Raw genomic sequence first — 21,707 nt, forward strand, 5'->3', positions numbered from 1 at the left:
AGGTCTTGCAATAGATCAAAACATATATTAAAATAAAATAAAAATAATATATTAACCATTAAAATAAATACTCAAATCATTAATAGCCACATGTTCATTAAGTGCATAACAAGTTAAATAGTAGTTTTAAGCCACTAAGGCATCGATATATTCCATTTCTAAATCTAAACAATTTAATCTCACTGGCTAATGTTCACTATAATGCAATACTTAATGCTACACATTTATAACTCCTTTTGATTTTCTTTCAGAATCAACAGGTTCTGTTGTTCTACCACACTTATGGAAGCTGAAGTTTCGATTAGCGCAGCTTGACACCTTTGTTGCTAATACAACTTCCAACACTCCTTCCAGATTTAATGCAACTAACATGAGCTGCTGATTTAATGTACCGTATTTTTCGCTCTATAACACGCACCAGACCATAACACGCACATAGTTTTTAGAGGAGGAAAACGAAGAAAAAAAAATATTCTAAACGAAATAGTGGATATATGATTTTTGTGGTTCATGCTGTGGCCACAGACATGTGATCTGACAGTGAGTTTGGAGTAGCCCAATGCAAAAATCCTGAGGATCCATGTGGATCCATGCTTTGTAACCACAGAGGAGGGAAGGAAGGGGAGCCATGGATCCTCTGCTCACGACTGCAGCAGATCCCCCCCGCCACCCGCAGGCATTCGCTCCATAACACGCACAGACATTTCCCCTTACTTTCTAGGAGGAAAAAAGTGAGTGTTATGGTGCAAAAAATACGGTAACTACTGTGAGCCAGACCATTGGCAATTTCTTCCTCAGTTCCTGACAATACCACAATAAATGTGCATTATTAATTATCAGTGTGAAACAAACAGTATTCAGTGATGACTTTGGCACTTAAAATATTAGCACTACAAAACCGAGGAATGAAGTGGCACTATGTGTTTGATTGGTATCACAATTAGCTTTGCCACTTGCTAGTTTCCTAGTCAATGGCTTGAGTTACAGCTTTGGATTGGTGGCCAAGAATATGAACTACTATTGCTTGTCTCCACTTAAGTTGACCCTTTCTATTTTACACCCTAGACATATACCACCAATATTAAGACTGCTGCAATACTACTACAGAAATGCATGTTGTCTAGGCTTGAATCTCAGCAGTGGAAACACAGCACAGATCCACTAGAATTGCTGGCAGCCAGGCGTATTTTCTACACTGCTGCAATCACTTGGATGCATTCACTGTATGACCTGTGGAGGCAGTTCGTGGTTTTCTCTCCTTTTCTTTGTCTTCATGCTCCACGATGTCCTTCACTTGCAAGCTGCCAATGACAGGACAAAGCTCTTGCAAGGCCCTTTCCACTTCTTCTTTTTTTGCTGGCGTGTTCATTGAAGTTTTCGACAGGGTCATCTGAAGAGCACACCATAAAGCTGTACGCGTTTTCCGTGTGAAGAAAGCCAAATCTTTAATGGCAACCGCCAGAGCAAGGACATCTGTAACAAAACCAGCATAGCATCATTTACAATTTCAAGAGGGATTTTTCTCCCCAATACTGTAATATAGAGTCTGCTAACATTTTCAAAGAACCAGCCTTCGGATGTGAATATTTAATTTATTTTGATTTCATAAAATTTATATTGCTTGATGGTAAACAAACAAACAAACAAACAAACCTCAAAGTGGTTTACAAAAAGATAAAACAAGAAAATCAAGAAAGAATTGCAACAGTACTGCTAAAACAGATTAAAATTACTTCAATTTCCTAAGCATCTGGGTAGGCTTGTCTAAATACGAATGTTTTTAGCTGACAAGAGTGCAGTGAAGTATTTCACTGCCAAAAGTATGCATTAAGGACTTTCCAAATCCATATCACATCATTAAATAGATGCACAAACAGTCCGTTAGTGATATTTTCATGCATTTAGGCATAAGACTTAAGGCGCAGGTTTCTGCAGGACACTGTGTTGTAAGCAACACTACAAATGAACATTTCAAGATTCTACTGCAGGGCTGAGGAAACTTTTCATCCTGGCAGCTGAATCCATACTATGCTGCAAAAAAATGATCCTGGCCAATCCAAGCAGGGATTGGGTTCAATGGGAAGCTCCAGAGTGGAACCAACCTCAGTGAGGTTTGAATTTGGCATCAAATTTAAAAAGCAGTGAATTACAAGCCCCACTTGCCAATGAACAATCAGGGGTTACAGCCTTGCCTTTAGCTGCCTCATACCTGAGCGGGGCTTTGGGAAAAACAGTTGCAGGCCAAATTAGACCCCCCTTCAGGTTTAATTAGGCCTTTGGGCTGGAAGTTCCCCTCTGCTTTACTTTTGCATTCAGCATCAACACTTACATCAGCAGGATTGAGACCTCAGTTACTGAGTCTTCCTTGAATATTTAATGCTTGGACATAAAATAACACTGAAGTTTTACAATTCTATAACAGAATGAACCACCCGTTTTCTACTTGCTATTTGAACACACCTGTCACAAGTTTTGACTCAGGATCTCTTGTAAACAAAAACAAAATGCCTCTCTGGAGCAACCTACTTTTCTCATGCATCCTGATAATTTTAAGAAGAGCAAAGAACTATGGGATAATAAATATGTCATGTCTAATCACAAAATTGGCATTTACATGTCATAAAGCAAAGAGCTATGCAGTAATCTGTGTCTCAGTTCTAGAAGGACCTTCTTCAGGATTTTTGTTGACTGAGAAGAAGACTCTGATGAAACTCCAGATATGAGTGCTGTACTAAAATATATTACAAATACAAAACATAAATCCAGCAGCCTCTCAAAGCGGAAAGTTGCCACTTCAGCAACTTTCCTTGTACTCTATCATGATGTTACATGTTTTCTCTTTGGCCAACCACCACAAGCAAGAAGATGCATAATGTTGCAACATTATGAGATGAAACAAGTTATATTAGAAAAGAAGGAACTGCAACAAAATGTATTCCTGCTTGCAGGGAGTTGGACTTAGATGACCCTTGGGGTCCCTTCCAACTCTACAATTCTATGATCCTACCACTAACTCTAAAAAGGAATTATCCTAGATCATGGGTAGGCAACCTAAGGCCCGGGGGCCGGATCCAGCCCAATTGCCTTCTAAATCTGGCCCGTAGACTGTCCGGGAATCAGCGTGTTTTTACATGAGTAGAATGTGTGCTTTTATTTAAAATGCATCTCTGGGTTATTTGTGGGGCATAGGAATTCGTTTGTGTTTTTTTTCTCTTCAAAATATAGCCTGGCCCCCCACAAGGTCTGAGGGACAGTGGACTGGCCCCCTGCTGAAAAAGTTTGCTGACCCCTGTCCTAGATCTAGCCACCTGGCGCAGGGCTGTGAGGCCTCTTGTAGGAGGCAGTGGGATGGGTGGGGAAATGTCTACTCTAACATAACAGGAACATAGAAAGTCTTATACAGAGCCAGGCCACTGTTGCAGCTTAGTACTGTCTACTCTGACGGGCAGCAGCTCTCAAGGGTTTCAGACAGATGACATTTCCAGTCATACCTGGAGATGCTGAGGACTGATTTTGGGATCTTCCGCATGCAAAACAGCTGCTCCACCCGTGAACTATGACTCTGCCCCCTAATGCCTGCTGGAACAATGTGATCATTACATAAAACAGAGTAGGCTTTTCACTTCAGAATGCAGATTTAACCAAAACCCATATGAAGATTTTGCTCTCTGAATGGTAACATGAATACAAAAGTCCGTTTTGCAGGTGCCACAAAGAAATTACTTGCCTTTTTCATTGTTGTAACGAGATATTCCTTGCCTCTGATGATTAGCAGCGTTAACAATCTCATCCTTGCGTCTCGCTCGGGTAGCACAGATGGCTTCCAAATGACATCTCAAAGTGGCAGATATGTTACCATGGACAGGATTCCCACAAAGCCGTTCCATTTTCCCAACTAAAGTGTGTACCTAAAAAAGAAAAATACTTCATTAGGGTTTTTAAAACTTAAAAACAATCAGATAGCCAAAATCACGTGACAGCAGCTAGGCACTTCACGCTGAATGTGAGAACACAGCTAATCTAAATTTAGTAGGAAATAGTTTGGAGGAGAAGCAGTTAAAAGCAATTCAGCCATGAATAGAAGCGACACTCCTCATTGCAGCATGAGAAACAAAAAACTATGCTATGAAATTACTGACAGGCAGGCAGGGAAAGCAGAGGAAGCAAGGAAAACAGTGAAGCGGCCCTTCAGGGTTCAAGCATCCAGCCATCCTCATTTGTATTGTACATTCATTTATATTTCTATCCCACCTTGCCTAAGCTTGAAGGAACACAAGACACAAAACAGCCACTTTAAACCAGAACCCCAACAGTTCCCAAACTCCTTTTTAAGATGAGTCTTCCAACCCCTTCTAAAGGCCATCAGTTTTTCTTCCTCTGGAAGGCTGCTGCCCACCTCAGACTGGGCTAACATAATTTCTCAAAAACGTGACAAAGCAAAGCATCAACCAGATCTTGGGTGAATGTGCTTACTCTCGCCTGCTCTCGGAATTGGTCCACAATCAGACGATCCACTCGGGAAGGCTTGTCAGGAAGCTGGGAGAAGGGAGCGTTATTTGAGCTGGGTACCCGCTTCCCTGGGAAGTTTCTGGCCAGATCTGCCTCTGCCTGAAGAGAAAGCCAGAGAATTAATGGAATATGTTCCTCTCTATTGCTCTTTCTCATCCTCTCCACCCATTTGTAGCTGGCGAGAAAAAAAGTAAAAATGCTTCCCAGTTTCCAACCATCAACCCAAAAAAGCCTACAGACAAAAAAACACTCAGGCAGTGAACAACAGGCACTATGCAGTTTAATCATTCTTGATCATATAAGAAGGCAATTTCAGTCTTGCCCCAGTCCTCCTGGAAGCTGGGGACAATGAAGAAGCCACGCAGATTATGTTCTCCAAACTTGGAAAAAGATTTGCCAGGCTAGATATAGTCCCCAGTCTCAAGTTTTCCTACCTCTCCACAATGTTACCAGTAACGCTATTATGAATTATGGTGCTGGAGGAGACTCTTGAGAGTCCCATGGACTGCAAGAAGATCAAACCTATCCATTCTTAAGGAAATCAGCCCTGAGTGCTCCCTGGAAGGACAGATCCTGAAGCTGAGGCTCCAATACTTTGGCCACCTCAGGAGAAGAGAAGACTCCCTGGAAAAGACCCTGATGTTGGGAAAGATGGAGGGCACAAGGAGAAAGGGACGACAGAGGACGAGATGGTAGTCAGGGTTCTCGAAGCTACCAGCATGAGTTTCACCAAACTGCGGGAGGCAGTGGAAGACAGGAGTGCCTGGCGTGCTCTGGTCCATGGGGTCACGAAGAGTCGGACACAACTAAATGACTAAACAACAACAATGCTATTAACATAAAAGCTAATGTCACTATTAACTTCCCCTAGGTTTCACCTTACTAGAAACTACATTACCTTTTTTCGTTCCCTCTCTAGTGCTCTCCACTGTTCATAACAATCTTCTAGATGACTATGAAGCTCATTTGCAGCTCCACTGCGATGCTTTGGAGGTCTATAGTGGTTAAGAGGTGGTGGAAAGGCAAAGTATTGTGCAGGCAAATCTCCACAGAAGAGTTCGTTAAAGAAAGGACTCAAATAGGGTAGGTCCTCATAGTGAAGGAGGTCAGCAAGTTCAGACAATGGAAATGGCAATGGAGAAAATGCAACATTAGCTGGTGATGAAAATGTGGGAGGATTAAATGGAGGAAAATTAGGCATACGTTTATAACCAGGCATTAATGGGAAGAGAGGTAGGAATGAAGGATTGATGAAATCAGACAAATTGCTGCTGTTCTGTTCTTCTGTTCTTCTCAATATATCAGGCTGCGTTTGATTTGGGCTTGCATAGCCTGGGTGTGGAATCCAATTATTTTTATGTCTTCTCTCATTCTGCCTAGTTCTCTCATCAGTACTGAACTGGCTTTGTTTTTCATGAAAACTATAGTGTTTCGCAGACTCATTTATGGAATGCTTTTGTGACAGCCACCTGGAGGAAGCATTTGTGGATACTTCACCACAGTATCCCTCTCTAACAGCTAAGGAATCCTTCTGGGTGTGTCCAATAGGGTTAGGTTGCTTCCTATTTTCATTGCAGTTTGAAAACCCTGAGCTGTTAGGAATGTTAGCAGAGATGTGTTTCCCATCTTTTCTTGAGTTCAACATTGGCGCCACCTGTGAATAAGAAGGCTGGGCTATAGATTGACTGGTGGAAGATCCACCAGACTGAGTTGAACACCTTGAAGACAACTGAGAACTCATTTGCTTTTGCTTCCCATAAGTTGCAAACGATGTAGCCACTGGATTTAGTATCTTACTATCCAGCCATGTATATCCATTGTAAGATGAATTCATATTCTGTAGTGCTGGCTTAAGAGGCAAGTGATTACAGGATGCTTTCTGATGATGTAAGGACATCTTACATTCAGTATTGCCAAAGTTCCCCTCTGTAGTGATGCAACTGTGGTTATTTTGTGGGTGGTTTTCCTGCAGTTTTGCATTCCTTCCTTCTGGAAAGCTATTCTCTTTATTAAGTGGACTGAGAAGGTATGGAGATGAGCAACTAAACTGTTGAGAGTCATAAGCACCTGGAAAACCTGTATATCTTATATTCTGCTGGATCACTGGATCCCATATTCCATCAGCGGGAGAATTAGACAATTGAGTGAAATATTTGCTTGATCCTTCTGTGTCATTTTTCCCAAGCATGCCTCTTGCATGGTCAGCTTTCTGGAGTTCTTTAGGAGTATTCGTACTATCTTTTATTCTAGTATGAGATGAGAAAGTGCTAAAATCAGTATGGCTCTTCCCATTTCCACTGTTTAACTGATTTTTGTTATAATTGGGTACATTCTGATATGCAAGTCCACCTTGGTGATTGATTCTATTACTCTTAAAAGCCTTGTTTTCTGAATCAGCATTCTTCAAAATCTCATCAGGTGACCGACTGCAAGGATCAGAAGTCACAAGCCAGGATCCTATAACATGGAGATCTTCAAGTTCTTTCTTTAGTAATTCTACAGATGATGTCTTTTGCAAGTTTTCTTCATAAATATTTTGAGTACCAACAAAGTTTGTAGGATCTTCATTTTCCAAGCATTTTGTAGGAAAAAGCCCTGAGAAGTTTTCAGTTTTTTCAAAGTCTGATGACCACACAGGTGGAAATAATCTTGATAGAGAATTCCTGTAACAAACCAACAATTTAGTGCTAAAGACATTTTGTTTCTACAACATAACAGATGAAGCTGCTTTATACATTCAGATTAATGAACCACCTGCCACTGTATTATCTACATTTAACAGGCAAGAGGTATTTTCCAGCCCACTGGTTGAGATCCCTTTTCAACTGGAAATGTCAGAGACTGAACCCCATTTGCCTCCTTTAACAATCTTTATTTTCATAAATTCCGAAAAACATGCCATTTATGCTAAAAATATTAAAATGTGAGGATTAATGTACTCTTTTGCTGAGCTGAATGTCATCTTATGAGTTTTATTATGGTGAAAGAGCAGAACAGCTTGACCTATATAGAAGATCTGGGGGATGAGGTGAAGCAGTCTTAGCCTAATATAGAATTGTAGAGTTGGAAGAGACCCAAAGGGTCATCTAGTCCAACCCCCTGCAATGCAGGAATCTCAGCTAAAGCATCCATGACAGATAGCCACCCAACCTCTGCTTAAAACCTCCAAGAAGCAGAGTCCACAACCTCCATAGGGAGACCATTCCACTGTCAAACAGCTCTTACTGTCAGAAAGTTCTTGCTGATGTTTAGTCGGAATCTGCTGTCTTGTAACTTGAAGCCTTTGGTTTGAGTCCTACCCTCCAGGGTATATATGCTTAGATTACCTAGGAGACCTTTCCTGTCAGCTAAGGCTAACTGCAGAACCAGGGGAAGATTATTATTATTTTTGTAATCATGGCTGAACAAGGAAGGGTTAAATCTCCACTCCCCAAAAGCTAGTTTGATTAAAATTACCCTCTGTGCCTTATATTACATTTTTTAAACCCTGTTGTGTGTAGTTGCTAACAACTAACTCCGACCCTTAGAAGCAGACCAAATAGGCTGATTTTAGAGGAATGTTATTAGTTATTCTACAGGGTATTAATTGTTTTATTAGGAATAGCAGGCCATAGAGGGCTGCCCTATGTGATCAGTGAAAGATTTTTCTTTCTTTCTTTTTTGAGCTCTGAAGGAATCTCACTCCTAGTTCTGAACTAGTTAGCATTTTAAGTGCCATCTGCTGGTAGAGATAGGTATTTGTTTACCAGTTTAGACTGCTACAGCAAAAGAAAGAACCATTTAAACAAGTCCAACCTGCTTCTTTTCCTACAATTGTCTAGACCAAATAAGGCTCTCGCTGCCATCCTTGAATGCTATTGAATTCAATCTGATATTCTGAAGGACTCCTCTAGGCAACCTGTTTAGCAAGGCCAAGAGGGGGGTCTTATCAGATGGGCAGCCCAGGACCTCCATACACACTGCCCAGGCTTGTGTCCAGGGGAGGTCTCTTCAGACAGATGGATGCCAACCTCCTGGTCTGCTCACACCCAACTTACAGAGAATTTAGACTACATCTGGGCTTCATTGAGCATTTGTTCTGATTTGTCTGTGACACTATATGACAAAGAGCATTCATCCAGATTTGCTTGCAAGGTGTTTACATGTCTTCCCATTAACCATCTATTAATCTACTTTTCAAACCAGTTTCCCATCACCTTATAAACAACAAAAGTCTGACCTTTTCAAAGTGGATTGGTTGTGCTACGTCAACAGAGCCTTTAATTCATTTTGATTGTGCAAACTTAAGGCTTGTTCACACTTCTGCTTGTCCAGCCACTTTCCCCTAAGAAAACCTGCTGCTTATTGTTGAATCAGAACGTACATCAGTCGTTTTTCCTTTGGCTTGATGTTTGTGCTGATTCAGTGGTAAACTGCAGGTTTTCCCAGGGGAAGTGTCAGGGCAAATGAAAAAATGCTCTGAAAGCACGGGACAAATGAAAAACCTCTTGGATCCATGGAACAAGAAGAGGGGACAAGCCCTTAAAGTTTTGATATGTCCTTGAATTCCTTCCGCTAAAGACTTAAATGTGCTTAGGATCAAGAGTTAGCAAAGGTAAGGAGAGAACAGTTTTCATGAAGCTTATAGGCGACCTTAAAATAGATATTTATATAAATAGTCATCAGCTTACCAGCCTGTAACAGGTTCTTGCTTGTTTGGCTCCTCTAAGATGCTTGTCACTAAGCCAAACATATCAGGGCCATTGCCAGAATAAGATAAATTTACCTGTGTTCTGAAAAGAGAGATATTTGAGTATCACCTGTACCAAGAATCTCAGAAGAATGAGCCTTCTAAATGAAGTACCTTTAGTTTAGAGTTTTTTCCAGAGCAATATTTTTCATGTTACCGTATGCCACCTCAACCTTGGTGGAGGCAACATAAAATAAATAAGGTAAGCAGAATAAATACCGTAATTAATAAAAGCATTTGGGAAACTGAGAAGAAATATTTACTGAAATTAATAAGCACCTCAGATATGAAAAAGCTCAAGTATTACCCTGCTTGGCCTTATCAAGAAGATCAGAGAGCCAGTAATGCATGGGAAATAAGAAACACTGTGTGTAGCAGTGAGGTAATAGGATGAGATGTAAGAATGTAACTAAAACAGGACAAGTTAACTGTCTTCCATTGTATCTTCCCACCACTTTTAAAGCAGAAGAGAACAACATGACCAAATAAAGAATCTTGTTCTGTTTTTAGTCTTATACATACTAATCCCAGCATAATCACACTCCCAAATGACATGAACGAAGAAAGGGTATGTGCAGAAATTCTAAGCCAAACAAGCCATAGAGTAATCTTGATTTTAGAAAATGCATAGAAATGGAAAGAAGCGAAAGAAAACCAGACCAAAATCAGCAAATTAGAGCTTGCAATCATTTCATAAGCAAACAAGCTGAAGTCAGACATGGTGAAGTAAATTCAGCACCAGTTTGACAGCAGAGCTTTGGAGCAAGAGACAAAATGCAGATATTACAGAAAATATCAGTAAATGAAAAAAGAGAGAAAAGGAAGCAACAGTGAGCATTGTGCATAGTGTACTATGAAGACTCACAATGTGGTAAAATTAAAATGAACTCTCTTCTTAACCTGGCTTCTCTCCAACTTATTACTTCATTAGGCAAAAAGCCAATATAAAGGTAAAGGGACCCCTGACCATTAGGTCCAGTTGTGACTGACTCTGGGGTTGCGGCGCTCATCTCGCTTAATTGGCCGAGGGAGCCGGCGTACAGGGAGCTGGTCATGTGGCCAGCATGACTAAGCTGCTTCTGGCGAACCAGAGCAGCGCATGGAAACGCCGTTTACCTTCCCGCCAGAGCGGTACCTATTTATCTACTTGCACTTTGACGTGCTTTCAAACTGCTAGGTGGGCAGGAGCAGGGACCGAGCAACGGGAGCTCACCCCATCGCGAGGATTCGAACCGCTGACCTTCTGATCGGCAAGTCCTAGGCTCTGTGGTTTAACCCACAGCGCCACCCACGTCACAAAAGCCAATATAGCTCCTGCTAATTGCTTTAATATGGCATTTTAACAATGTCACCAAGCAATATTAAAACTGGGATACAAACATCAAGCAAGGAGACTTGATTCATCAGAACAGCACATGGAAATAGGTAACTTCACTGTATCACTTATATCAAAATATTGCTCACAGCAAACTTATGAGATATGCAACTACTGCAAAAGGGGGAGAAATCTAAATATAAGGGATTAGTTCTGAAAATTGAGAGGATATGTTTCCTAAGTCACTCTACTTACTGCATTAAGCTGTATCGTCATGCACTGTCTGAATTACAACTGCAACTAAGTTGGACATACATTACAGGAGTTTTATTCTGTAACAATATCTTCACCGAAAACAATTAAGTAATGTTAAGGAAGAGTACTATATAAAACTTTGCTGAAAGGTGTACCCAGTAGTGTAAAAAGGCAGGGGAAGTGTGGGGGTGTACCCAGGGCTCATCCATACTTCTTGTCCCACTCCTTTCCCTCAGGGAAAACCACTCTTTAGAAGCTCAATTGGAGCAAACAGCAATTTGAGATTTTCCTGCCTGGGAAAGGAGCAGGGCAAGGGGGAAACTGCTCAGATCAGTGCTTTCTAGGCACAGGACAAGCACAAGTGTGGACCAGCCCTCTATCAATTCATTTGCAGATTTCTAGAAAGAACCACAAGGTGGCAATCACTTCATACCTTTTTTTGGTGCAGCCATGTAATGGGGCAATAGCATTGGCATCATCTCCACATGTTGACCAGCTACTGTAAAACTGGGGAGACTCCACAGTGGACGGTGTGTTAGTTATTCCTCCAAACAAAGGAGAGAAGAGCTGTGTGTCCATTTCTTGCTTAGTGCGGTTTACCTGAGTTGAAATTCAAGAGGGAGACATTTTAAGGGGAAAGAGCTTTTTACAGACCAAATGACCAGACAAGCTCACTTTGTTGCATTCCCTTTTGATATTAGAAAATGAAACAAAAGAAAATTATTCTTGTCATTACTGTTTTACAATAATGAAGCATGGGGGAAAGGTACAAGTACTGGCAGTTATGACATGCAATGCCTTGCTTTAGAAGTGTACTCACAGATCAACATACTCACACCAGATTTTGGTAAAGCTTGTATGTTCCTACAGAACTATTAACTGCACATATGGCAGTCTTCTGAGCAACAGCAGAAAGAAAGTAATAGAGCACAAATGAGACCTAGAGGAATACTATATTCACCAGTGGGCACTGGGAGAGTGTCAGGTCAACACAGCCCTCCCTCCCAAGACAAAATTTAAGATTAGTACTGCATTCTCTACACAGCTACCGTTGTTCAAGAGAGTGTGACTTACTTTGGTAGTATTCATACATGCTTAAAAGGGGGAACATGTAATGCTGTCCCCTGCCTTACCCTATTGTCAGAGAATACAGAGTACTCTGTGCAAACTACAATAAATAACCAGTTGGTAAACAGGACTGCATTTATGCTTCATGTAAAACGTTCAGCAGAGTTAAGATGTTGAATTGCATGGAATGAAGCAAACTAACATTTATTTGATTTTTGCCTAGAAGGACTTCTTACTGTTCAGGGAGAGCCTGCAAAATGCATTTGGGCACCAGAAGGGAACCTCCAGGCTGCAGGCCTAATTAGGCTTTCCCAATGTGGTTTTTTAAAAAAACACTCTCACCTGTTGATTACCTGACATCAGGCACTAGACTGGTGAATCTGTGGCACTAAACTACAATAGAATTAGGAGCACACTTTAAGTTCACTCCCAAGTCTTCCTTTTTCTGCTGCCCCCGCCTCCAAGACAGAAAAAGGTGGCAAACTCAAAAAAAAAATGGATTCAAGCTGAAAGAAATAATCAGGAAAGCACTTGGTGCATTCCCAATTCGTCATTTTCAGTTGCCGCGAGTGAAGCCGAGTCATCAGACACCCATCCTATGACACCAAGTGAACAACAGGTGAGTGGTCCTGCTCACTTGTCAAGATGGAATGCAGAGTGAGCCAGTTCCAGACCTGGCCCACCAGCTGGATCCAATCCCACACCTCTGAATTAGAGTGAAAATAAAAATATACCCTAAGAATTAACAAATAGGGCCTGCAACTAAAGGTTGCAGCCTACCCCATTTTCCTAAAGAAGTATGTTCCTCTTCAGAATTCCAGATGTTCAAGAACAGTAGCCTTGTAGTTAGGTCTGAGGGTGCTGGAGGGGCAAGGGATTCCCTCTGCTACACTACATAATTTTAGGGGGCTCAGGTTTAGATACTTTATGGGGCTCAGGTTTAGATATTCAGGCCAGCACTATACTTGAGGAGTTTCCTTGCTTGGCTTCCATGTTAGGCATGAATGATTTGACTTCCTCAGTGGCCAGCACACCCAGTGGGTGGCATAGGACAGAGAGAATTATCAGTTCCTCTTTAGTCAGCCTACTGCATTTCACTGCTGGCTCCTTCGGGATCCGACATGGAAACAAAGCAGACTGGTGGAGGAAGAGGGACATAATGGCCTGTGCCTCTTCCACCAACCTGTTTTCTTGCCTGCATGAAATCCTTGTAGCTGACAATGACCAGGCAACTAATTAAGCACAAGGCTGATTTGCAAACCTATATACGTCTATACCTAGCAAGTCATCAGAGCATGTCTATACTACCACACTCTTCCGGGATAGTCCCGTTTCATTTCCGAACTGCTACACACATACACACAACACACCCTGCATTTGCCAGGAGGGCGAATGATTCCTAATAAAATTCTATTTGCTGTGGACTCACCTGTGGCTCATAATGACTGAATGTGGTGCTTTGCTTAACCATATCCTCATTTTCAGTGTGCAGATTCTTGTTTCTGAAATGAGTAGCATTTCCAAACAGACAGAGGCTTGAAGTCTTAACCTCAGGTCTCACCTGTTCAAAAATAATCCAGCATTACAGTTAATAGTAGCTTGCAAAACATTTAATAAAGCTAAACATTATTAAAAGTGAAGTGGCATTCTCCCCAATATTTTGATGAAAAAATCTGCAAAAGTTGAACAAAAAAATGAGAAAACATTCAATATACCGGTACTATTGTCCTCTTTTCTAAGGCTCAGTTGCTTTCCAACCCAGTAAGAAACATTCCTTGACAGGTACAAATACTTGCTGCTAAATGTGCACCTTGAATTCCAAAACAATCTGTGAAATGCTGTACTAAAGTCTGCAGACTAGCAGATTAAAAACTAAATTATGTGTGATGCCTGGCTGTGTGGAGCTTGTCCCAGCCTTTGTACTTTTTACACACACACAATGTGGTTGCATAGGCTACAAATCAAAGTGCAGAGCCAACATGTCTTATACCCCTTCCCTTTGTGGTCTTTTGGGGACTAAAACCAAATCCCTCCATTTCCCTTTTCCTTGAAAGAGAAACAATATGGCTACCTTCATTTTCCCAATACAGCAACACAAAGCAGCTGAAGTGGTGCTGAAAAGTTCTGCATCATAACTTTGTACCTTGCCAATGGTAAGCCATCTATTTCTTCTTCCTTTCTTCAAATTTATATCACTTACCTACTTCAATTAAACTCTCTTCTTTTATTATATTGTCAGCTTCGTATTTATATATTTTCCTAGTGGCAATGCCTCTACTTGCATTGTTCACTGACACCTACCTACCCACCCACCGACCTCTTAAACTTCACCAAGCCCTGTTCCCCTTACAGCTCACCCCCTGCCCCCTCCTATCACAGCTCACCAAACCCCCACTCCCTCTATTTACACTGAAGTAGCTTGCCTGATTTGCCACTTCTTTCCTCTTCACCCTCTACTGCTGAAGGTTTCTTTTATTCTTTCTTTTTTTGAGGGAGGGAGCTATCATTGAGCTGCAGTTCGCAATGTCAGATGTCTATGGCTAAGCGAACTACAGTGTGACAATATCCTTATGCAAATCTCAGAATATATTGTTCCGCACCATCCCAATCTCCAAGCGATTCCAGGGGTTCCAGGCTCCTACCCAAGGTTTGGTTTACTTGGAATGAGGAACAGCAGACTGTGGTGTCTTTAGGCTGTATGGCTTACAACCTGAGTCTACGATGCAGGGGCTTTAACATCCCAGAAGACCTTGCTTCTCCCATAGTCGCAGTCTTGGAATCATGCAGACATCAAACATGGCTCTCATTCTCTGGCTTCTGCCAGTAGCCTGCTTCTAGCCCAGCTCTCACACACTCAACTCTGGCTCTTGTCCTTCTACTCTCCAGGTGAGCGAAGGGGACCCTCTGACACGAAACTACATCCTTTGTTAATGTATTTTTAATCTTTTGTTGGAAGCCGCCCAGAGTGGCTGGGGAAACCCAGACAGATGGGCAGGGTAGAAATGATAAATTATTATTATTATTTCTTTGTTATTCTAAGGACCATACTTAGCTGGTAACTAGATGTTGCTATTATCTATTATCTATATAGGAACACCATCTCTTTGACCAGGAAGCCTCTTGACATGGCCTAAAAGGGCCTGTATCTGCTGCTAAGTGAGAGAGACAGATTGGGGATGCACAGGCCAGGTTTTAAAACTTATATTACTTTCCTGTATTAGCAAACTGTAACCTTTCTCTCCACACCCCACTAAGGCAGACAGAAAATTTTCTGCTTCCAAAGACGAGTTTTATGGATGGATATAATGGTAGTCAAATTGGGCAGTTTTGAAATCATACAGGAATCATGGGTGCCTATATAATAAATATAAATGCAAAATTATTTGGGTATGTTAAAATTAGTATCTTAACAGTTTTCAGTTTTAATTTTCTCTCTTGGAATTTCTTAGAACGTATGTTGTTAAGTTATCATGGCCTTAAAATATCTACAAGCATTCCTTTAAAAATAATTTCAAATAAAGCTTTGAATTCATTTGAGTATTTTGGGAAGATGAAGCAACATTCATGCTGCAATCCTATACACACATACCTGAGAGTAAGGTCCATTGAACTCAACAGTTCTTACTTCTGAGTAGACATGTCTAGGATTGTGCCATAAGTGCAGTTTATTTGAGCAGGGAGCAAAATCAAAATTTCAGTTCAAATACTTGCAGCTACTTGGGAAAAAAGTAGAAATTATAAGGCATATAAAACTGACAAAGTGTATATTTTTAGTTTTATAAAAAATAGTCAAACATGCTAAATTAGAGCCAAATCTATCTAGGGCATTGCATTAAAAGTTTTCCAGAAAATCCACATCACTTCCCCACTCAAAAGTGGTTTCAAGTATCTGGTTAACATACCCCTTGACATTTAATCTCTCATGTCTTCAGCATTTTGAGTAAAGAAACTCAAAAACTCCCTGTTTAGAGACATGACAACACCACCACCTTTCTAACCGTACAGCAAATTCAGCTTATTTAAATGCAACTTTGCAGAAGTTACTTTTTACATTTTACACCTTCCCTCCCCAAATTCAAAGTGTAGGAAGGGGTAGAAATTAAATTCCCCACCCCACTTAAATGTCCAAACAAACCTGCACAGGGTTTATATTACAGTAGTTGCTTCTTGCATATACACCTTATCATGAACACAAACCCGAGACAGAAAGTCAGGCACAGGCTTTACATACATTCAGCTCTGGTGCAAAATTCAATCTAACAGCTATACTCTGTTACATTGCACCTTGTTCAACTGCCCTCAGTGCTGCTATGTGACGCTTACACATGACAACTCCGTTACTACTCAGATACAGAAACTGTTGCCAGGCTATTGTGTTTCTTCACCCACTGGAGAAGCAGGATAAACAAAGCAAGGAGAATGCAGGGTTGGGTCTTAACACTGACACAGATTCGGAAGAAAAACTAACAGCATTATCAAGTACTGTACTCATATGCTCTAAGAACCACATTTAATCTGCACACAACCAACCCACGGGAAGCCTGATGGTACTATAAAGCCACAATGCATTTTCCAAACATAAATGCCTATTTGGACAGATCTGAAGTGATATGCCTCCCCACAAAGATTTCAGAATGCCAAAGGCTCTGTCTGCCTTTGCAAAAACAAGAGAAACACCAAGCTTACGTTTTTGGCCTTCTTCCTTTACAGCCAGCCTCAGCTGTGCCTGATGTCACCGGAATACCAGTATGTGAAAGTATTATGGGAATTGTAGTTTTCAGACTATTGTGAAATAGCTATAAAGTACAAAGCTCTATTACTGCAGTAACTCCCCAAAAACCTGCAAGAGCTGTCCTATTGTACGTACAGAATGAACTGGGAAGGGGCATAAATTAACTATTCTGTTCTCTATGTCTGGCTAGAATGCAGTTTCTATGTGAAAAGAGCTCTCTTCTGCTTTCTATCCTTTTAACATTCATAAGAAACAATACAGTACAGTACTGAGCTAATACCTAGATGAACCAATGGTATGATGGTGTAAGGCAGTTTCCTACATTCTTAGGAAACTGAAAGACTGGAAAGTGACTGTTGTAGCTGGCACAAAAGTCAAAATTACTTTGGAACTGAAGTACCATGTCTGTCCTATTAGAAGTAGACTCAAATTGCTGTACCCATGCTAGTCCCATAAAAAAAAATCAAAAGTAACAGTTGCATAATACCTTTCCTGAGATAATAAAACAAGTAGGTTTTTATATTTCTCTCTAGCCCAAAGGTCCCATGTAATGCAGAGGTGAAAGTGAACAACAAATGTGGTTGCTGATGCACTGTATTACCGAAGGAGATTAATTTTAGGTGGTAGAATTAGATATAAAATCAACAGAAGCTGAATTTGGGTAGTGTCATCTAGTGGCTAGAGGGTACTAAACCAGTTCTTTATTTCACTTTGTGTTTTCTGCCTCATGTGTTAAATGTGTGTCCCAGCTAGAACTAGAGACACAATCCAGTTAACTGTTGACTGTTACATTTTCAAAGGGAGAGCAGCTATGCTTCTGTCCTATAACCTTATACACCAAGCATTCTCCAGCCCAGCTAAATCTGCATTAACAGTTCCCTCATTCCATCTTATTATTAAACTACATTCTGGGATTTTTTTTTTCCCATCTAGCAGACAACAGCTTTTATTCCTTTTTAACGTCTCATTCATAACCCAAATGAAGTTTTAACGAACCCAAAGCTTGCTTACTTTTGCTTTCTTCATACAGCCCCAATGAACGCACTCCCCTACTTTTTCTTTCTTTTCTTGGATGAGAGAAGGCAATAATACAAAGCCACCCTTTGGAATGACAGGTACGCCATGTGAGAGGTTAGCAATCCACAAGTCACTGGAAGGCCATGCCTCATTTAAACGCAAATCCACCTGCTCAAGGACTGCAGTTTTAAATACAGGCCAATTTATTCACTGTGCCAGATTTATATTTTTATCAGCCTGGCGGCAAGATGCTTTGCTGTGCATCGCTAGTAAGGTAAAGGTAAAGGTAAAGGGACCCCTGACCATTAGGTCCAGTCGTGGCTGACTCTGGGGTTGCGGCGCTCATCTCGCTTTACTGGCCAAGGGAGCCAGCGTACAGCTTCCAGATCATGTGGCCAGCATGACTAAGCCGCTTCTGGCGAACCAGAGCAGCGCACGGAAACGCCGTTTACCTTCCCACCAGAGCGGTACCTATTTATCTACTTGCACTTTGACGTGCTTTTGAATTGCTAGCTTGGCAGGAGCTGGGACCGAGCAACGGGAGCTCACCTGGGCACGGGGATTCAAACCGCCGACCTTTTGATCAGCAAGTCCTAGGCTCTGTGGTTTAACCCACAGCGCCACCCGCGTCCCATGCATCGCTAGTAGACGTTAAATGAGATTGGGGTGGGCCACATACACCACAACAGAGCTCCTTGGAGAGGTGGTATAAAAATGTAAGAAGCAAATGAATCAATGAGTAAATAAATAGATATATGAGGGGAGTAGCAAAAGATGTGATTACCAGGGCTGGCCCAAGACAGCCCCTGAGTCGAACCACTAAAACAGGCATAGGCAACCTTCGGCCCTCCAGATGTTCTGGACTACAATTCCCATCATCCCTGACCGCTGGTCCTGTTAGTTAGGGATCATGTGAGCTGGAGGCCGCAGTTCTCAACCTGTGGGTCCCCAGATGTTGTTGGACTACAGCTCCCATCATCCCTGACCACTGGTCCTGTTAGTTAGGGATCATGTGAGCTGGAGGCCGCAGTTCTCAACCTGTGGGTCCCCAGATGTTGTTGGACTACAACTCCCATCATCCCTGACCGCTGGTCCTGTTAGTTAGGGATCATGTGAGCTGGAGGCCGCAGTTCTCAACCTGTGGGTCCCCAGATGTTGTTGGACTACAACTCCCATCATCCCTGACCGCTGGTCCTGTTAGTTAGGGATCATGTGAGCTGGAGGCCGCAGTTCTCAACCTGTGGGTCCCCAGATGTTGTTGGACTACAACTCCCATCATCCCTGACCACTGGTCACGCTGGCTAGGGATGATGGGAGTTGTAGTCCAACAACATCTGGGGACCCACAGGCTGAGAAACACTGTCTGGAGGGCTGAAGGTTTCCTATGCCTGCACCAAAACGACACCCCCACCCACCCGCCAGGGAAGGCGGAGGGAGTGAAGAGCGACACCAGGACCCGCCGCTGCCCCTGTGGATTCTGCCGCCTGAGGCGCTCGCCTCACGGGTGGGCCGGCCCTGACTTCCCCGCCCCACGTCCCCCCTAGACCCTGCCACGGGCGCAAATAGGGTCGCCCCTCTTTCCCTTCCCCGCCGCGCCTCCCGCAGGGCCTCACCTCTGGCCGCCGGAGCCCTCCTGAGAGGGGAACAGCCAGAGCACGGGCGCCGTCCGCCACCATCTCCTCCTCCTCCTTTTCCTTCCCGCCTCAGCAACAGGGGCGGGCGCTGGTTGGTTGGACGGGGGAAGTAGGCGGGGCCTGCCGCCAAATTCTTCTCTTTCGCCGCCGCCGGCTCCCCGCAAATAGATGGCGAGGGGGCGGGGCCGCGTGCGTGCGTCTCTAGCAACTCCGCCCACCTCGACACCCAGCCGGGAACAGCCCAGGCGGCTGCTGCTGCGCGCGCGCGCGCGCTCCGCCCCGCGAAATGCGAACGTTCGAAGTCGTTAACGGCCGTTAGGCTAAAGCTGATAGGGTTGGGAGAAACCATTTTGTTCGCGGGGGGGGGGGAGAAGGGAAACGGGAATGTAGAGGGGGAAGAGAGATCATTTTATAAGTTTATACGCCTCAGTAACAGTCCTTCCTTTCCGCTTTTTTGGTTCCCACAAGCTTTTTGGGAAATGCTTTTAATGAGGGGGGCTGCTGCCCTACTGTTTTTTTATTGCAGCTATTCAAATGGTTTTAATTGATTTTATACATTTATATAGTCTTATTTCTATCAATGTTCAAGTGTTTTGAATGATGGGTTTTTTAATTTAAAAAGAAAAAGTTTTAGCGGTTCTTATTTTTATATGTATGCCCTCTTGAGTCCTGTCCGGGGAGGAGGGAGCGAGGTAGAAATAAATAATAATAATAATTCTCTTATCTTATTCCACCTGCTCTTTCTATTTCAAATTGAAACCAAATCAAAATGTGAAATAGAGTCCAGAGTGGATTTCATGCTCTTTATTCAGCTCATAGTAGTGAGGAGGAATGGAAGTTCCCCCAGAATGTCTGCTTTATATACATTATTTACACAATGGGCCCCACGTGATTGGCTAATTCCGGGATTCACCTGTAGGCCAATCAGGTTGCGGATTCACTTCCACCTGGAGCTGGATTGGGTGGCTCCTGGATCCTATTGTTCTAGGATCAATCAGACTGCTGCATTCTGAATCCTATTGTTCTAGGGCCAATCAGACTGCTGCATTCTGGATCCTATTGTTCTAGGGCCAATCTGACTGCTGCATTCTGAATCCTATTGTTCTAGGGCCAACCAGACTGCTGCATTCTGGATCCTATTGTTCTAGGGCCAATCAGACTGCTGCATTCTGGATCCTATTGTTCTAGGATCAATCAGACTGCTGCATTCTGAATCCTATTGTTCTAGGGCCAATCAGACTGCTGCATTCTGAATCCTATTGTTCTAGGGCCAACCAGACTGCTGCATTCTGGATCCTATTGTTCTAGGGCCAATCAGACTGCTGCATTTTGGATCCTATTCAACTCAGTACATAACAAAATGAAAAACAAATAAATAGAAGAAATAGAGAAACAACCAAGGTTGTTGTTATTTTGTGGGATGTTAAGATGGAGAAAGGGATGGCGAGGAAGAAAACTTCCAAAAGTAGCAATTGGGTGGAAACTGAAGTATCACGAGGCTTGTTTGCATGCGATACTTTTAAGTCAAAACACTGGGGCAGAGCAGAGATATTAATGAAAAATTAAAGAAATCAACTTGTAAGACATTTGTACACATATAAATATATCAATTATATAATCATTGGTGTTCACAGAGCTTGCAGACTCCCTCACGAACCATAATCCCCAGATTCCTTTTCTTTTTTTAAAAAAAGTTAAACTTTCTAGCATTTGTAATAACTCAAGTTGTTTAGTGTGGCAGCGCCGACACTTTGGAACTCCCTGCCTATTGAGATCAAGCAGGTTGCCTTCACTGCTTTTTTCAGAACCTGCTAAAAATATTCTTGTATAGAGGAGGCCCATTGACAAATCGCAGCACCGGGTGGAAAAACCGGGCAAAGTTGTTGCGGTGTGCACAGCTGTAATCTTCCTCCAAAAAAAGGAGGCAGAGTGGCCAAAAGCAGGAAGAGAAGGAAGAGCAACTGAAGAGGGAACGCCATTCGCAGTACATGGGACAGGAAGCCACAGGTCTTGGGAGCAGCTGGGCTTGCACCACCCGTCTTCTCCTCTAATATCAAAGCCACTCTGTCTCCAAGGTGTTCCTTCCACCAGCCTTGTTTTTAGATGTGCAAGTTTTCTCCGGTCGCTGAGGACAGCCTCCCGCGTCCAGTTTGTCCACATCCTGCAGAAATGCACTTGTGTCTGGCTTTCCAGACACGGAGATCCAGCGCCAAGGGCCTTCTGGCGGTTCCCTCGTTGCGAGAAGTGAGGTTACAGGGAACCAGACAGAGGGCCTTCTCGGTAGTGGCGCCTGCCCTGTGGAACGCCCTCCCATCAGATGGGAAGGAAATAAGTAGCTATCTTGTCTTTAAAAGACATCTGAAGGCAGCCATGTTTAGGGAAGTTTTTAATATTTAATGCTGTATTGTTTTTAACACTCGATTGGGAGCCGCCCAGAGTGGCTGGGGA

General features: G+C 42.6%; 1 protein-coding gene across 2 annotated transcripts; it reads right to left on the reverse strand.

Moving 5' to 3' along the window:
* Positions 1 to 763: 763 nt before the first annotated feature.
* On the reverse strand, positions 764 to 19,387 carry LOC310745970 (meiosis-specific coiled-coil domain-containing protein MEIOC-like). 2 transcript variants are annotated; one of them, XM_083579375.1, is made up of 8 exons: positions 19,239 to 19,387; positions 13,306 to 13,437; positions 11,242 to 11,408; positions 9,180 to 9,281; positions 5,408 to 7,172; positions 4,474 to 4,608; positions 3,728 to 3,908; positions 764 to 1,473 (listed from the first exon to the last, which is right to left on the reverse strand). In XM_083579375.1, the coding sequence occupies exons 1-8, from the start codon at positions 19,299 to 19,301 to the stop codon at positions 1,205 to 1,207; spliced, it is 2,814 nt and encodes a 937-aa protein (XP_083435501.1). In that variant the 5' UTR covers positions 19,302 to 19,387; the 3' UTR covers positions 764 to 1,204. The 2 variants fall into 2 exon arrangements, with proteins under 2 accessions (XP_083435501.1, XP_083435502.1); XM_083579376.1 differs by lacking the exon at positions 19,239 to 19,387 and adding an exon at positions 16,563 to 16,732.
* Between the last annotated feature and the right edge of the window lie 2,320 nt (positions 19,388 to 21,707).

This window comes from Podarcis filfolensis, assembly GCF_964270895.1.
Source record: "Podarcis filfolensis genome assembly, chromosome: 12".
Taxonomy (NCBI): Eukaryota; Metazoa; Chordata; class Lepidosauria; order Squamata; family Lacertidae; genus Podarcis; species Podarcis filfolensis.

Coding starts and splice junctions, on each gene's coding strand:
- LOC310745970 (XM_083579375.1), bottom strand. CDS start 19,301: ATGGTGGCGGACGGCGCCCGTGCTCTGGCTGTTCCCCTCTCAGGAGGG. Junction 13,438..19,238: donor GAGGGCTCCGGCGGCCAGAG/GTGAGGCCCTGC, acceptor ATTTTTGAACAG/GTGAGACCTGAGGTTAAGAC. Junction 7,173..9,179: donor CAAGAACCTGTTACAGGCTG/GTAAGCTGATGA, acceptor GGTTTGTTACAG/GAATTCTCTATCAAGATTAT.